This window comes from Sceloporus undulatus, chromosome 2 (genome assembly GCF_019175285.1).
Source record: "Sceloporus undulatus isolate JIND9_A2432 ecotype Alabama chromosome 2, SceUnd_v1.1, whole genome shotgun sequence".
Classification (NCBI taxonomy): domain Eukaryota; kingdom Metazoa; phylum Chordata; class Lepidosauria; order Squamata; family Phrynosomatidae; genus Sceloporus; species Sceloporus undulatus.
This window is the reverse complement of record NC_056523.1, coordinates 176,084,802-176,098,240: the sequence shown is the minus strand read 5'-3', so window position 1 is coordinate 176,098,240 and position 13,439 is coordinate 176,084,802. Positions and strand designations below refer to the sequence as shown.

Genomic DNA, 13,439 nt, shown 5'->3' with positions numbered 1-13,439 from the left:
AATATTACTCTGAATTTTGCATTTCTGGGGCAAATCCCCTCCTTGCCTCCCATCAGGTACACATACAGTATAATTCCTCTTGCATGGAGAGCTACAGCCTTCTCTGGCAGCAGCTGTGTGGAAGCTTTTCCACACAAGTGGAATGACACAGTGGCAAAATGTCTTGTGGCACTTTAAAGACTAACTTACTGTATGTATTACTGTCTAAGCTACACACAACATAACAGATGTGGAAGTGTGTGTTGTGTCAGGAAATGTAAATAGTGAGGTGAGAGGGAACTGAAACGTAGAAAGTATAGCAAGCGATAACTAACTTATTAACTTCTGGCATAATAAATAGGTTTGTCTGGAAAGTGCCACAGAATTAATTTGTTGGCACTCAGCCATTTCTCTTCAGAAATTATTAACACAGACAAACACCTGCAAACAGTGAATTAGGTCCAGATGTTAATTATAATCAGAGAGAATCCAATGCATTTGTTGTGTGCCTTCAAGTTGTTCCTGACTTACGGCAACACTAAGATGAAATTATCACAGGGTTTTCTTGTCAAGATTTGTTCAGAGGGAGTTTGCCATTGCCTTCTTCTGAGGCTAAGAGAGTGTGACCAGTGGGTTTCCATGGTTGATTAGGGATTCAAACCCTGATCTCTAAGAATCATAGTCCAACACTCAAACCACTACATCACACTGGCTGTCAGTGGGACATATATTAATAATGACTATTAATTAAAGTTTAAGTGACCTTAGAGATGCCAAAGTGGTGTAGTGGTTTGAGTGTGGGACTAGAATTCTGGGAGATCAGATTCTAATATCTGCATGGCCATGGAAAATCATTGAGTGACATGGACAAATCACACCTTCTCAGCTTCCCAGAAGAAGGCAATGCACATTTCCTTTATGACAGATTGACATAAATCAAGCTATCCAAAGTTGAGTCGACCTGAAGGCATGTAACAACAATTTATATATTAGTTAAAAACACTTCTGTCTTTATATTAATGCACAAAGTGTTATGTAAATAAAATAATGCAAAAAACTAGCAATAATAAAACAAGATGGGCACCTGAAAAATTCTTAGTACGTTCACCATCCAATCTGGTAGTATCAAGGGAATAGGTAAAAGAAGTGAGTGTTCAGCATGTGGAGAAGCAATATTATTGTCAACATATCCCTTGTACTCGATGGAAAGTTGTCCCAAAGTGTAAGTGCAGTCACACAAGGAAGGCTATTTAATTTCAGTGGTTTCACTCTGACTAAAAGCATGTCTATACAGCAGCTTAATCCAGGACCAGTCCAGATCATTATGCCCCAGACTGACCATTATGTTGACCACATGGAACAGGCCAAAACCTGCATGGTGTCATGGCATTGTGCACATGAGCCAGCCAGGCTGGCACATCAGCCCTGCTTGCCTGTCTCCCTTGGTGCTAGTGCTTTTGGCTCACTGACCAAGCAGGCCCCTGCTGAGGTCAGAATATGGCACCCCACTATGTAACCAACAAGGAGGGATTGCTCTACTCCGTCCTTGTTGATTCCATGGGCACCCAGTTCCAACCTCAGCAGATGCAATGGCATGCTATGCAGGCTTTACATGGAGGAAGCAGATGAGGCAGCTCTGAAAACAGGCCTTCCCCTTTCCCTGCGCTGCTCAGCACAGGGAAAGGGAATGGTGCAGCTCTTGGCATGTGGACAACGTATCAGGCCAGATCAGATCTGTTCCAGGTGTCCACATGCCAAAAGAACCCAAAGTTCCACCAGGATTTCTGGGAAACACCAGGTTTTTCCCTGACTTTACTTATCTGGGGTAAAGTCAGGTTAAGGGCCAAAAATGCAGCATCTCTCTGTGAGTAGTTATATCTTGTGAGGATTGCCAGTATCGGCTTCAGGGAGAGTTTGGCCTTTCTCCCCAGTATAGACAAGCCCTAAGTCTGAATCCAAGTCTGGATCCAATTATTCAATGCTGTCCAGGGCCACAAACATTTTTTTTCTCTGGATTGTCACCACACAAGTATATTTTGGCAGCTTGCTCATGAACAGAGAAAAAATCTAGCTCAGTGCTACAGCATGTACTTGTTTTAGAGCATCATGCATTGAGCAGGCTGGAAGGATCACACACAGTTTAGGTCCTCATCACAGACACAGAGAAAAGTTCTATCGCTATAGACTCACCAGCACTGTCTTAGCAGGATCTTGAAACCATCGGGGCAGCTGGTGGGCACAGGCAGGTGGAGGCTGTTACTGCCCACACCCCAGATTATGGCTGAGGAATCCACATCCTTGTAAGGGATTTCTCCTGTTAGCAACTCCCAAAGAACAACGCCAAAGGACCTGGGAGAGGGTGAATGAAAGTCAAGTCAAGAGGGGTAGGACCCAACAGACATGGACAATGATCTCCACCCCGTTTCCCTTTTTCACTTTCCTTTCCAGCCACGTTCAGTCTTATTTCTCAATAATATTTGGGTTTCAACTTTCCATAACCAGGTCCTCACCAGATGCATTGGCCTGCCATTATTCTCACTCTAACATGATGATGGCAGCTATAGAGATTGTCTCCCTTATCCAGAATTCCAGAATCCAAAATAATCCAAACACCAGCACTTCTTCATGGGTGGCTGAGATAGTGACACCTTTGCTTTCTGATGGTTCAATATACACAAACTTAGTTTCATGCACAAAATTATTTAAAATAGTGTATAAAATTAACTTCAGGCTATGTGTGTAAGGCGTGTATGAAACATAAATAAATGTTGTGTTTAGACTTTGATCCCATCTCCAAGATATCTCATAATGGATGTTTATGCAAATACAGATATTCCAAAATCACCCCAAAATTCAAAATACCTCTGGTCCCAAGCATTTTGGATAAGGGAGACTCAACTTGTAGTATGAAACATCTGAAAAGTACCAAATTGGGAAAAGTTGTTCTCTGTCATCATGTGGTCTCTTGTGTGGGATGAGAGATATAGTCCAACATACTTGGAAGACTCTAAGATGGAAAACAGCTCTATTCTACAGGGCCACTTCTTGAACATGCACATATGCAATGGGAATCATAGGGCAATATCACACTACACAGTTATATAGCTATTACTTCATTTTAACTGCCATGGCTGCCTCCCATGGAATCCTGGGATTTACAGTTCAGGGAGGGACATTTAGAATTCTCACCCAGAGATCTTTTAGGCCCTACGAGACTACAAACCATAGAATTTCACAGGAGGCAGCCATAGCAGTTAAAGTGGAATAATAGTACTACAGCAGTGTATTGTGATATGGACCAATGCCTGAAATGACTGCCACATAGTCTGGCATCACATTGGAGCAGGCTGTTCTATGTTGTGGTTTGTGTGTGCGCATGTGAGTGGGGGGTTGCAGTCCAGTTTATTTGGATGGCACCATATTGGAGCACTACTGTCCACTGTGATGATCCATCTGTGTGCATGTAGAAGGGGTATAAATAATACAAGTATTCAAAAATGGCTGAAAAACATGTTTTTTGAATGTTAAGAAACTGTGACAAGAATCCTGTACTGACATGAATCTTTGCAATTTGGGACTTATTTTGTACAAAATTAGCACACCGTTGTTTATCATAGGAAATAGCATTTTCTGTGCAAGAAACAGCATATCCTGCACAGAAAATAATATTTCTCTGTAGGAATATTATTTCCTTCAACATTTCCTGTGTAGAAAATGCTATTAATTGTGCAAAACAATAATGGGCAAATATTGCCCAGAAGAAGACCCAAACTGTGAACAAATTGCATGTTTTTAAAGACTTCCTTACAGCGGGAGGAAAATGGCTAAAATTACCCATTGCTTCCTTTGAGATGAAAATGAGTGGAGAATGACGCCCCTAAGGTGTAGGGGTAAGAGAGAGGATAATAAGAGTTCTGATTTGAGTATGTACATGCAACATGTTTATGAAGAAAACCCACAAAGTTCCAGGTGAGATTGATGGGAGTTGCAGTTCCCAGTATGTGCACAGGAGTATGTGTGTGAGAAGAGACTTTCCCAGCCCTATCCTTTGCACTCTATCCACTGTTCACACCCTTCTTGTTCTCTCTGCACTCTCCTCTTCACAGCTCAGCTCTCCTTACCAGATGTCTACTTTCTCAGAAACAGGCTCATTCCTAATGACTTCTGGTGCCATCCAGGCTACCGTGCCAGCAAAAGACATCTTGGTGCTCTTGTCACTGAGCTCTTTGGAGGTGCCAAAGTCGGAGATCTTCACCACATCATCATAGGTGATCAGCATGCTGGGGAAAGGAGTGAGCCCATAAGAAGTGTGAACTGGAATAATCCTATTTCTTAGCCACAGTGGAAATGAAAGGGCAGGGGAGGTAATTAGAAAGCAATGCAATGCTCCTAATTATCACCAGGGGGCACACAACATCTTCTCTAATTAAAGAGCAGAAGCCTGCAGGAGCAACTGCAACACACCCCACTAAAGAAGGGACATGGAAGGATGTGTAATGTATCTTGTCTTTTCTGAAACTCTGTAAGTCACCACAAATACCAAAAGCACTAATAGTGAGGGACATGCACTACAGCCCTGGTAATGGGGGAGGGAATCAGAGACAGATCTTCTATTGCTTGACCTACATAATTTATGTGTGTTGTGTGCCTTCCAGTTGTTTCCAACTTATGGCAACCCTCAGGCAACTCTATTATGGGGTTTTCTTGGCAAGATTTGTTCAGCGGAAGTTTGCCGTTGCCTTCCCTTGAGGCTGAGAGCATGCAACTTGCCTAGGTCACCCAGTAAGTTTCATGACCAAGCTGGAAATTGAACCCTGGTTTCCAGGGTTATAGTCCAGCACTCAAACCTCTATGCCAACACTAACTCTATTGCTTGACCTACATAATTTGTGAAGATTATAAATGTGGTTTTTCTAGACCTAGGAAGTGGATTACTTCACTGAGGAATCTGGACGCCAAGCGCATACAGGTACTACCCTCATAATTTTGGCCTTTTGGAAGTCCATCCTTGCTGGAACTTTAAAAATTGTGTTGATTTTTTTTAAAGGGGGGGGGGAAACAGGGAGTCACCTAGCCCATACTCCATTCCCATCTTAGATTCTCTATCCCCCTGTAATCCTCATTCAACGGTCTTCAACCTTCTGCACATATACACAAAGACCCCCTCATTGATTCCCTTTCCCTTCTTACTTGGGTGACTTGAGATCACGGTGGATGATCTTATGGAGATGCAGGTAATTCATGCCACCAGCAATGCCCATAGACCAGTCGACCAAGAGGGAGGGGGTGACCTTCCGCCCGGCACGCAGTACTTCATACAGTTGGCCCTGGGCGCAAAATTCCATGATGATGCAGTAACAGGGGGCCTGGGTACACACACCCCTAAGACAAGGGAGAGAAAACAAAATGGGACATGTTGAGGCATCAGCTGGGATCTATGTGGGGGTCAAAATATGTGGACCTACTAAAATAAGGGGCAGTGGCATATAATTTGGCAGTGGCAGAGGAAAAAACACCTAAAGACATCCAATTGTAACACCACTTGTAAAACAAAACAGGACTCTGTTCACAGAATGGTATCACGTTGAGGTTTAGAGCTGCTCTGAGACTTTTAAACCAATTCTCGAGGGAAGCTGTCCTGCCCTTTGGTGGGCAGGCAAAGACCTTTTTGTTCAGCAGAGCTGTGGGAAATCAATTGGCTTCCAAGGAAGAGGACTTTTACCAGGTGGGTGCTTTGTTTTCTTCATGATGTAATTTTAATTTGCTTTGAACTCAATTGTATTTTAATGTTCTAGCCTGTTCTATTGTGCTTTCAGCTTAAGTTTTTGCCAGTATTTTGTCTAGCTGACTTGAATCCTAGTTTTGGAAGAAGGGCAGGATATAAATAAAATAATGTTGCTTTTTTTTAAAGATATGTTTGATCTTTTGCTGAATAACAGCCCCACCATCATGAACGCTGAAACAAGAGGCCAAGGGGAGCACTGCCTACCTCTCAGATTAGGCAGGGGGGGCTAAGTCATCTCTACAAATGATCTGGCAAAATTGGACTACCAAATCTGCATCTGCATTACAGAAATAATGCAATTCGTCACTGGTTGAATTGCCACAACTCTATCCTATGGAATCATGGGCTTTGCAGTTTGTTGGGGCACCAGAAGGCTCAACAAATATCTTGCATAATTACAAATCCCAAAATTCCACAGCATTGTGGCAATTAAAGCAGTGTTGAACTGCTTTATTTCTACAGTGCATACAAGGCCCCAGACTCTATGTAGTTGAGGCTCTTCAGAGATTATCAATCAGAAGTATACGAAATGGAAACCCCTTAATTTTACTCTCAGGAATAATAAAGGCTGCCTGCCATACATCCCATCCACACTAGCTTGGGTGTAGGATATACTGAGGGGACTTCTATGGACACATTCTGCTTATAACAGTCTCCATATTTAAGGATAGTTCAATGATAACGATGGAGAAATTAAATTGCTCTCCCCCTGCAAGTGGGCAAAATTAATAACAATTATTTGTCAGTATTAATGCCCTGCACCACTCCCATAAAAACAACTCTGGTATTTTCATCTGCCTCACAAGTGCTCCTTCTGTTTAGGAACATGAAGTGGGCTGCAGCTGCTACTCAGAGGTGAGCAAAAAGCACTCTTTATATGCTCTAAGGGACCTGAAGACAACTGATAAACAAATAGGTGGGGGGCAGAATCAACCTGGCCTCAGCCATTAGACAAAGAAGCAGCATCTTCAGACAGTATGTATCCAATCCTATTCTGCCCTACTGCTGGCAGAGAGCATCTTCTGCATCAACAACCCTTGGGACTGGAAGGAAGAAGGGATACACATTCAGTGGCCAAAATACTCAGGGTTGCTGGGTTGTGTGCTTGTAGCGTAAATGGTTTGTTGTCATAACTCCTGCTGCTATCTTGTTATTATTGCTGTGTGTTGCAAGATGCTTTTAAGATCACTCAGTAGCAGCACAACAGTATAATAAACCTTTCAGAAGCTGCCAGGTCACTCTATGAGGCATCCTACCTTTGTCCATACTCACTTGAAGGTAATAATGTTGGGGTGTTTCAGCTTCCGCAGGTGTTTGATGTCTGTCTCCTTGAGGTCTCGCACCTTCTTGACAGCTACTTCCTCCCCATGGAAGCGTCCCAGGAAAACAGCTCCCTGAGCCCCACTGCCCACCCACTGCAAGTCCATAATCTCTTCAAAGGGCACTTCCCATGGATCTGTATCGAGAGGGAAAGAAAGTGGTAGTCCACAATTATTCAGGGGAAAGTGGAAAGGTTATGATTCAGTACCTCTTCTCTGATTAGAGACTGCTGGATTCAATCCCTTCATTTCTTTTTTTCTTCTCCTGAAGTCTCATGTTCAACACAACATCCAACTTTCTGCTTGAAGGCCTGCGCCTTTCCTTCAGTAATTGACCCTTTGTTTCTCCATTCCTCCATGTCTGCAGGGGCTAAATGTCCCATTTCCCCCCTGTTCTGGCATCATCCTACTTGGATGACACATGGGCGAACCCCTGGTTCTGGCATGGGCAGTCTGGACAATAGTCTGGCACATCCAGCACCAGAACAGAGGGATAACAAGGTTAATAAGAACTTAAAAAAAAACAACAACCCAAAACCTGTCACTATGGATCTTCCAGGAAGATCCAGAGCCTTTGTTTCCATGCCATGGCAGCTGTCTACACAGACATTCCACTGAGCTACCTGGATGTCTGCCTTGCTCTGAGTTCAGAACAAGGGGCTCAGCATGTGACTGTTGCTATGCCCCTTGTTCTGATCTCAGAAGTGAGTGACCAATGGTGGTGATGGATGCACCAGGTGGCTCAAGTGAAGAATGGGGCAGTGGCTGGGCCAGGATGCCCCTGGATGCCCCTGGAGCATCCCGGCCAGTGCAGACATGGCCTCTGTTTCCACATGAGACCTCTATCAAAACCTCTGTCTTGCTCATGAAAAGTTCCAATTACAGCTAAAATGACAACTTCTTTGCTCCCATAGAAGCTGGATTTCAATCTATGTGGCTGCCTGAGCAGCCACCTACCCTAATAGGCCAACAGTGTTTGAGGCTTCCCTGTTACTAGGATAATACAGCACAAATAAAATAAATGCATACGGTCTCAATGCTTCATGTTCTTAAAAGTGTCATGACATAAAGCTATGTTTTGCTATATCTTGATTAAAATTTGGGTGGGGGCACTAGGGTGGGAGACAAAGTTGCTCTGGAGCATAGGCTACATAGCTGGCCTGTGGGTGCCAATAGGCCATCCCTGGTCTGAAGCAAAGTCATGCTTGTGAATGTTGCACTGCAGGATGTTTTTAAGATCGGGTACCTCAGCCGTACATCAGTGTTACCTCAGCCGTACATCAATTTAGGAATCTGGTCACCAGATTCACCCTTGTCTTCAAGGACACTCACAAAAAAAGATTATGACCTTTCATTCTAAAAAGGCTTTGGAAATTAGTTTTTTATCAATGTAAGTAACTGCCTTTGTTACAAATATATGTTGATATTCTGCACCAGTTACTTAGTTACATTTGTGTAACTAAGGTGGTGTTTGCATTGGCCAGAATACTCTGCGAGCAGCCCACTGGCGTGAGTCGCTCACTTTGAGGTCAGAATGAGGTGCCCAGCATCTATGACATTGGTGAGCACCTCATTCTGACCTCACTCTGGAGATGGTGGCACAGCAGGACACGTTGAAAAAAGCCACCCAGCATAGCAATGAAAGGCTAGGGTTTTCCTAGAAGATTCAGAGCAAAAGGTGATTTATTTACAACCATTGTAAGGGTGTTATATAGTGGGTTTGCTACTGAACTGGCCATATGTCATCTGGATAGTATGCACTAGAACCAGGTGCATCATCCGGACTGGTTGCTGGGATGATGTGGAGAAGGCATATTATTTAGCCCATGTCAACACTACCTACAGTAAGTAACATCTGCTGGCCTGACCTCTCAGCCTACTTTAAGAGCCAGCAGCTAGTTTGAGTGTAGGAGGTCAGCTCAATTTCTGCTTGGGGCACAAGGAGGAGGATGCTCCCACCTCTCTCCCATCAATGACAGAGGCTGTGACAAGAACTTGCAACAGGGTCCTTCTTCTGATTGTCTATTTCTGTTTTGTAATTTGGGTTTGCCATTCAAAATCCACTCCCCAGTATGTTTTGGGTTACGCTGGACATAAATAAAATGTTCTAAAACAACAATGGTTGCTTCCAGATGGGTCGACCCTAGCTCTACCAAATCACACAGCATGGAAGAGTTACTTTTTGACTACAGCTCCCAGAATCCCTCAACTAATTTTTCCAGACCTGCCAAATCAACACAAGTGGAATTGCAAGTTATTGTCCACACTCTCTGGAGTACTGCAGTTTAGTCACGTTTGCATCCTGTTGTGTTTTCATAGCTGCAATAGGATCATAAAATGGCAAACCTTATGTAGGCTTCAGGGAGCATGTGCTATGGTAGCCTCACTATTCTGATAGCATCAAAAGGCCACCCTTAAGAAAAGAAGGATGGAAGAGAGGATGTAATGGGATCTACACTGCACATCACTTCCGTTTTCATTTTTAAATGTTGAGTTTTCTTCAGTCTGAGTAAAACAGAACCATGAGGGAAATAACAGCCTGACAGTTGACGATGGTACATGTCAAATCAATAGTACAATGCCACTGAAGTATTTCCCTTCTTCCTGCTGCTCTAGCAAGTGGTAGGTTAAATGAAGTAACTTTCACTGAATGAGTAGTCATAGAAATGATAGGTTTAAGATTTGTGTGTCCAGAACACATTTTGAAATCAGCCCAAAAGCAAACTGGCAAATAACAAGATCTTTTAAGGAAAGATGCAGTCCTTGGCTAATGACCATTAAAAGTCGAGTTGTTGCAGTCTGGATCAGCTTCTGTTTCCAAGCTCTTTTCAAAGGCCACTCAAGGTAACACACACTGCAGTAATAATCTTTACCATTTGCAGCATGTGTTGTTGGGGCTGGAGAGCCCTGTTCCCCTACGCATACCAAGTTTGCATTCCAGGTTACATAATCTACAACAATTGAAGATAGTAAAAGCCTCTCCTGGGCACAGACGCTCCCTGAGAATCAGTAGTTACCATGTTCTTGTAGACTCGAGAAGATCAAGGAGCAAATTTATGAACAAGGCAAGAGGCCTTTATGAGAACTGGGTTTTTCACTTCCTCTTTTAGAGTTACAATCAGGACTTTAGTCTTGCAGCATTAGTAAAGCTGTTTTATTTTGAATCAAAGAGCCTAGAAAAGTGACTGTTTTGCTTACAACTCCTAGATGTCCCCCATTGTCCACGCTGGGAGTTGTAGGGATAAAAATTAACAATATTGTACCTTGAATCAAACTCCAAGCAGAATTGAGACTGCAGCCAAGAAAGCAGAAGACTAGGAATGGGAAAGGCAGCTATGAAAGAACTTGACAAGATCATAAAGAGAAAAGAGCACTCAAACCAGAATTGTCCAATTCCCAATCACTATGTGTGAGCTGGACAGTTAACAAAGCAGATAAGAAGAAAATCAAGTCATTTGAGATATGGTGCTGGAAAAGAATTCTAAGGATACAAGATGACAAAAAATGGGTCCTTGAACAGATCAAGCCTGAAATCTCTCTGGAAGCCAAGATGATCAAACTGAGGCTGTTGTACTTTGGCCCACATCATGAGAAGACATGGCTTATTTGAAAAGGCAATAATGCTAGGAAAGGTAGATGGAGTTGGGGTTGGCCAAGGTCTGTTAACAACAAACGGCCTTAGCTATGCCAGAGTGAAAACTGGAGAGACTCCTGTATATCTAGTGATTACGTAAAAGAGGGAAATTCAGCATGTGTTGCTTATCACAGAATCAGGTAACAAAGTTGTTCACAAAGAGATTCACAAAGTTGCCTTGCTCCACTTTTACTTGAGATGGAAGGTGCTGACTTAGGCCTCATCTGCACTGCAGAAATAATTCAGTTTGACACTGTTTTAATTGCCATGGCTCCATTCTAAAGCAGCCTGGGATTTGTAGTTTTATGAGATATTTAGCTTTCTCTGTCAGAGAGCTCTGGTGCCACAACAAACTACAAATCTCTAGGTTTCCATAGGATGGAGCCATGGGAGTTAAAGCAGTGTCAAACTGCATTATTTCTGTACTGCTGATACAGCTTTACAAAGATGTTTTGTATGCAAAGCATGGACTCTGCCCATTGCGTTAAAGCTCTTGTTAGGCAAAGTCACAAGACCACTGTTGCTTCCATAAGATTAAGTTAGGTTAGGTTTCCTTACTTTCCAATTATCCACCACTATCGTTCCCACAAGTAAGCCCCCCCCCCCCGCACTCACCTTCTTGCTGCTGTTTGTGTTCAGTGGAATATGCTTTGCCGATCATGGTCCAGACAGGCTTCAGGCAACCAAACAGGCCTTCCAGAAAGCCGCTCCCAGACTGGCAGTGGATCCGTACCTGGTCAGCATGGTACCGGGTGGGCCGCACCTCAGGATTCCCGACCCCAGCCCCAGCCCCAGCCCCAGCCCCACCTCCCCCTCCACTCCCAGCTTCATGTTCATGGAGCTGAAGGACACTATTGGCAAACTGGTCATGGGTCTCCTCGCTGGGAGTGGGGCTGTGTCCTCCACCCCCGCCTCCGCCTCCATCAATGGGCAGCACATCTCTCAGCACACACTGTGTTGGTGTAAGGTCCTTTTCTGGGGTGCAGTCCGAAGCATCTGGATCCAGTTTTCGGAGGGAGCTCTCAGCGAGGATAGTGTTGAAACTGCCAAAGGAGGGGGAAGGTGTGCGGGTCTCATGCAGGCACGCCATGATGATGTGCAGCTAGTCCCTAAGGAGGGAGAGAAAGACAAAAAATCATGAATAACATTGCTAATAGCATTAGAGAGTTTGTGGGATTTGTAGGGCAACATGGTGACTTATTAATAACTATATGCTGAGCCAGTATATCAAAAGGAAATTGGATAGTAGAGTTAGTTGTATGCACATCCTAATAATCCTTCCCAGCTGCTGCCTAATTAGATATTATAGTTCCCATCCTTGTCCCTCACCCCTTCAAGCCCATCAAATCTCTGCCGCAGAATCTTCAGTGAGGGACATGACGAGGGCAAAATAACATGTGATGTGCAGCTACATGTATTATTATTATTAAAATATTATTTATTTTCATATATACATTCCATATACAAATCAAATACCAAAAGAAAATGCATAAAATCAAAGCTTCATACAGTATGTTTCTTTTTCCATTCTCATAGTTTCCCCATTTCCCCCCTTCCCTGCTCTTCCCCCTGGATATTTTCCTTCCATTAAATTTTACAGCTTATTCATTATCTATTCCTCTATTCCTGTTTTACTATAGACCTCATTTCACTTTAATAACTAATTTTTCTATTTGTACATAACAGTCTATGTATATATTTCCTTTAAAATCTTGAATTACAGTATATTCACTCCATTCTAATAAAGAATGTATTTCAATCCTGTAATGTATTTCAATCTTGATGGTGGCTTTGTACAGCGAGTGGCAGCTTTAGGAGGATGTTGGTTTTGGTGGAATCATGGGGTGCAGACAGGGATACCTAAGCAGGGTGACCAGATGTCACAACCGTAAAGAAGGACAAGCCACCCTAACATGCAGGATGTTCCAAAATAAAACCTAGAAATATGTTAATCATAATATGTTAATCATACAAAGATGTTACAATGTTAAAGAGCCTGTGTGGCTACAACTCTGGAGACCCACTGAGGGACCTTGGGCAAAGCACACTGTTTCAGCCTCAGAGGCTGGCAATGGCAAACTTCTTCTGAACAAACTTGCCAATAAAATCCTATCACAGGTTCATCTTAGGGTCGCCATAAGTCAAAAATGACTTGGAGGCACACAACAACAACAAATGATGTGGATATTTAGCTGCCTTTGTTTTAAATTTTGTAAGCCACCTTGACTTCTGAGCTGGAAAAAAAGATGGATGTAAAAGAGTATCATCTTCACCTTCTCCATCCATCTCTCATTATCTCTATGCTGAATACTGTTCATTCCTTATAGCTGCTTTCATGGTACAAAGTGCCTACCAAGATTTAGATACTTGTGCTTGTGTGTGTAATTTGGCTCTTAGAGGATGTGATGCAATAAGTCTCCCCCACTATATTCACGCCAGTTCTCCAGGAGTGGAAATGGGTGGGTGGCAGTGCTTCTGCTTCCTTGTACACACGGCAGCAGATAAAGGATAGCAGATAGTACATCTCCATCCTCCCAGCCATTGACTAGTTGCAAGGTTGTTGTGCTGGGGGTGTTCTGGCTGTATTGCGTTCCCAGGGAGTAGCACAGCTGCATTCAGACCACTGATCAGATGCATGTGGGTGGAAGAGGGCACCCTGACTTGTTCCAGTTGCCCTGCATAGAGTATCCAAGAAAGATATTCTATGCAGGGCAACTGGAAC

The 13,439-nt window shown here is 43.3% G+C and overlaps 1 protein-coding gene across 1 annotated transcript in view; it reads right to left on the bottom strand.

The window, feature by feature from the left end:
- Nucleotides 1-13,439, bottom strand: part of MAP3K12 (mitogen-activated protein kinase kinase kinase 12) — a 61,099-nt gene that overhangs the window by 22,841 nt on the left and 24,819 nt on the right. Inside the window, exons 2-6 of the mRNA XM_042454641.1 lie at nucleotides 11,333-11,826; nucleotides 7,037-7,220; nucleotides 5,170-5,361; nucleotides 4,101-4,259; nucleotides 2,170-2,328 (exon numbers count right to left, since the gene is read on the bottom strand). Of these exons, the coding sequence (XP_042310575.1) occupies nucleotides 2,170-2,328; nucleotides 4,101-4,259; nucleotides 5,170-5,361; nucleotides 7,037-7,220; nucleotides 11,333-11,807 (1,169 nt within the window). The 5' untranslated portion in view covers nucleotides 11,808-11,826. The remainder of the gene's footprint in view (nucleotides 1-2,169; nucleotides 2,329-4,100; nucleotides 4,260-5,169; nucleotides 5,362-7,036; nucleotides 7,221-11,332; nucleotides 11,827-13,439) is intronic.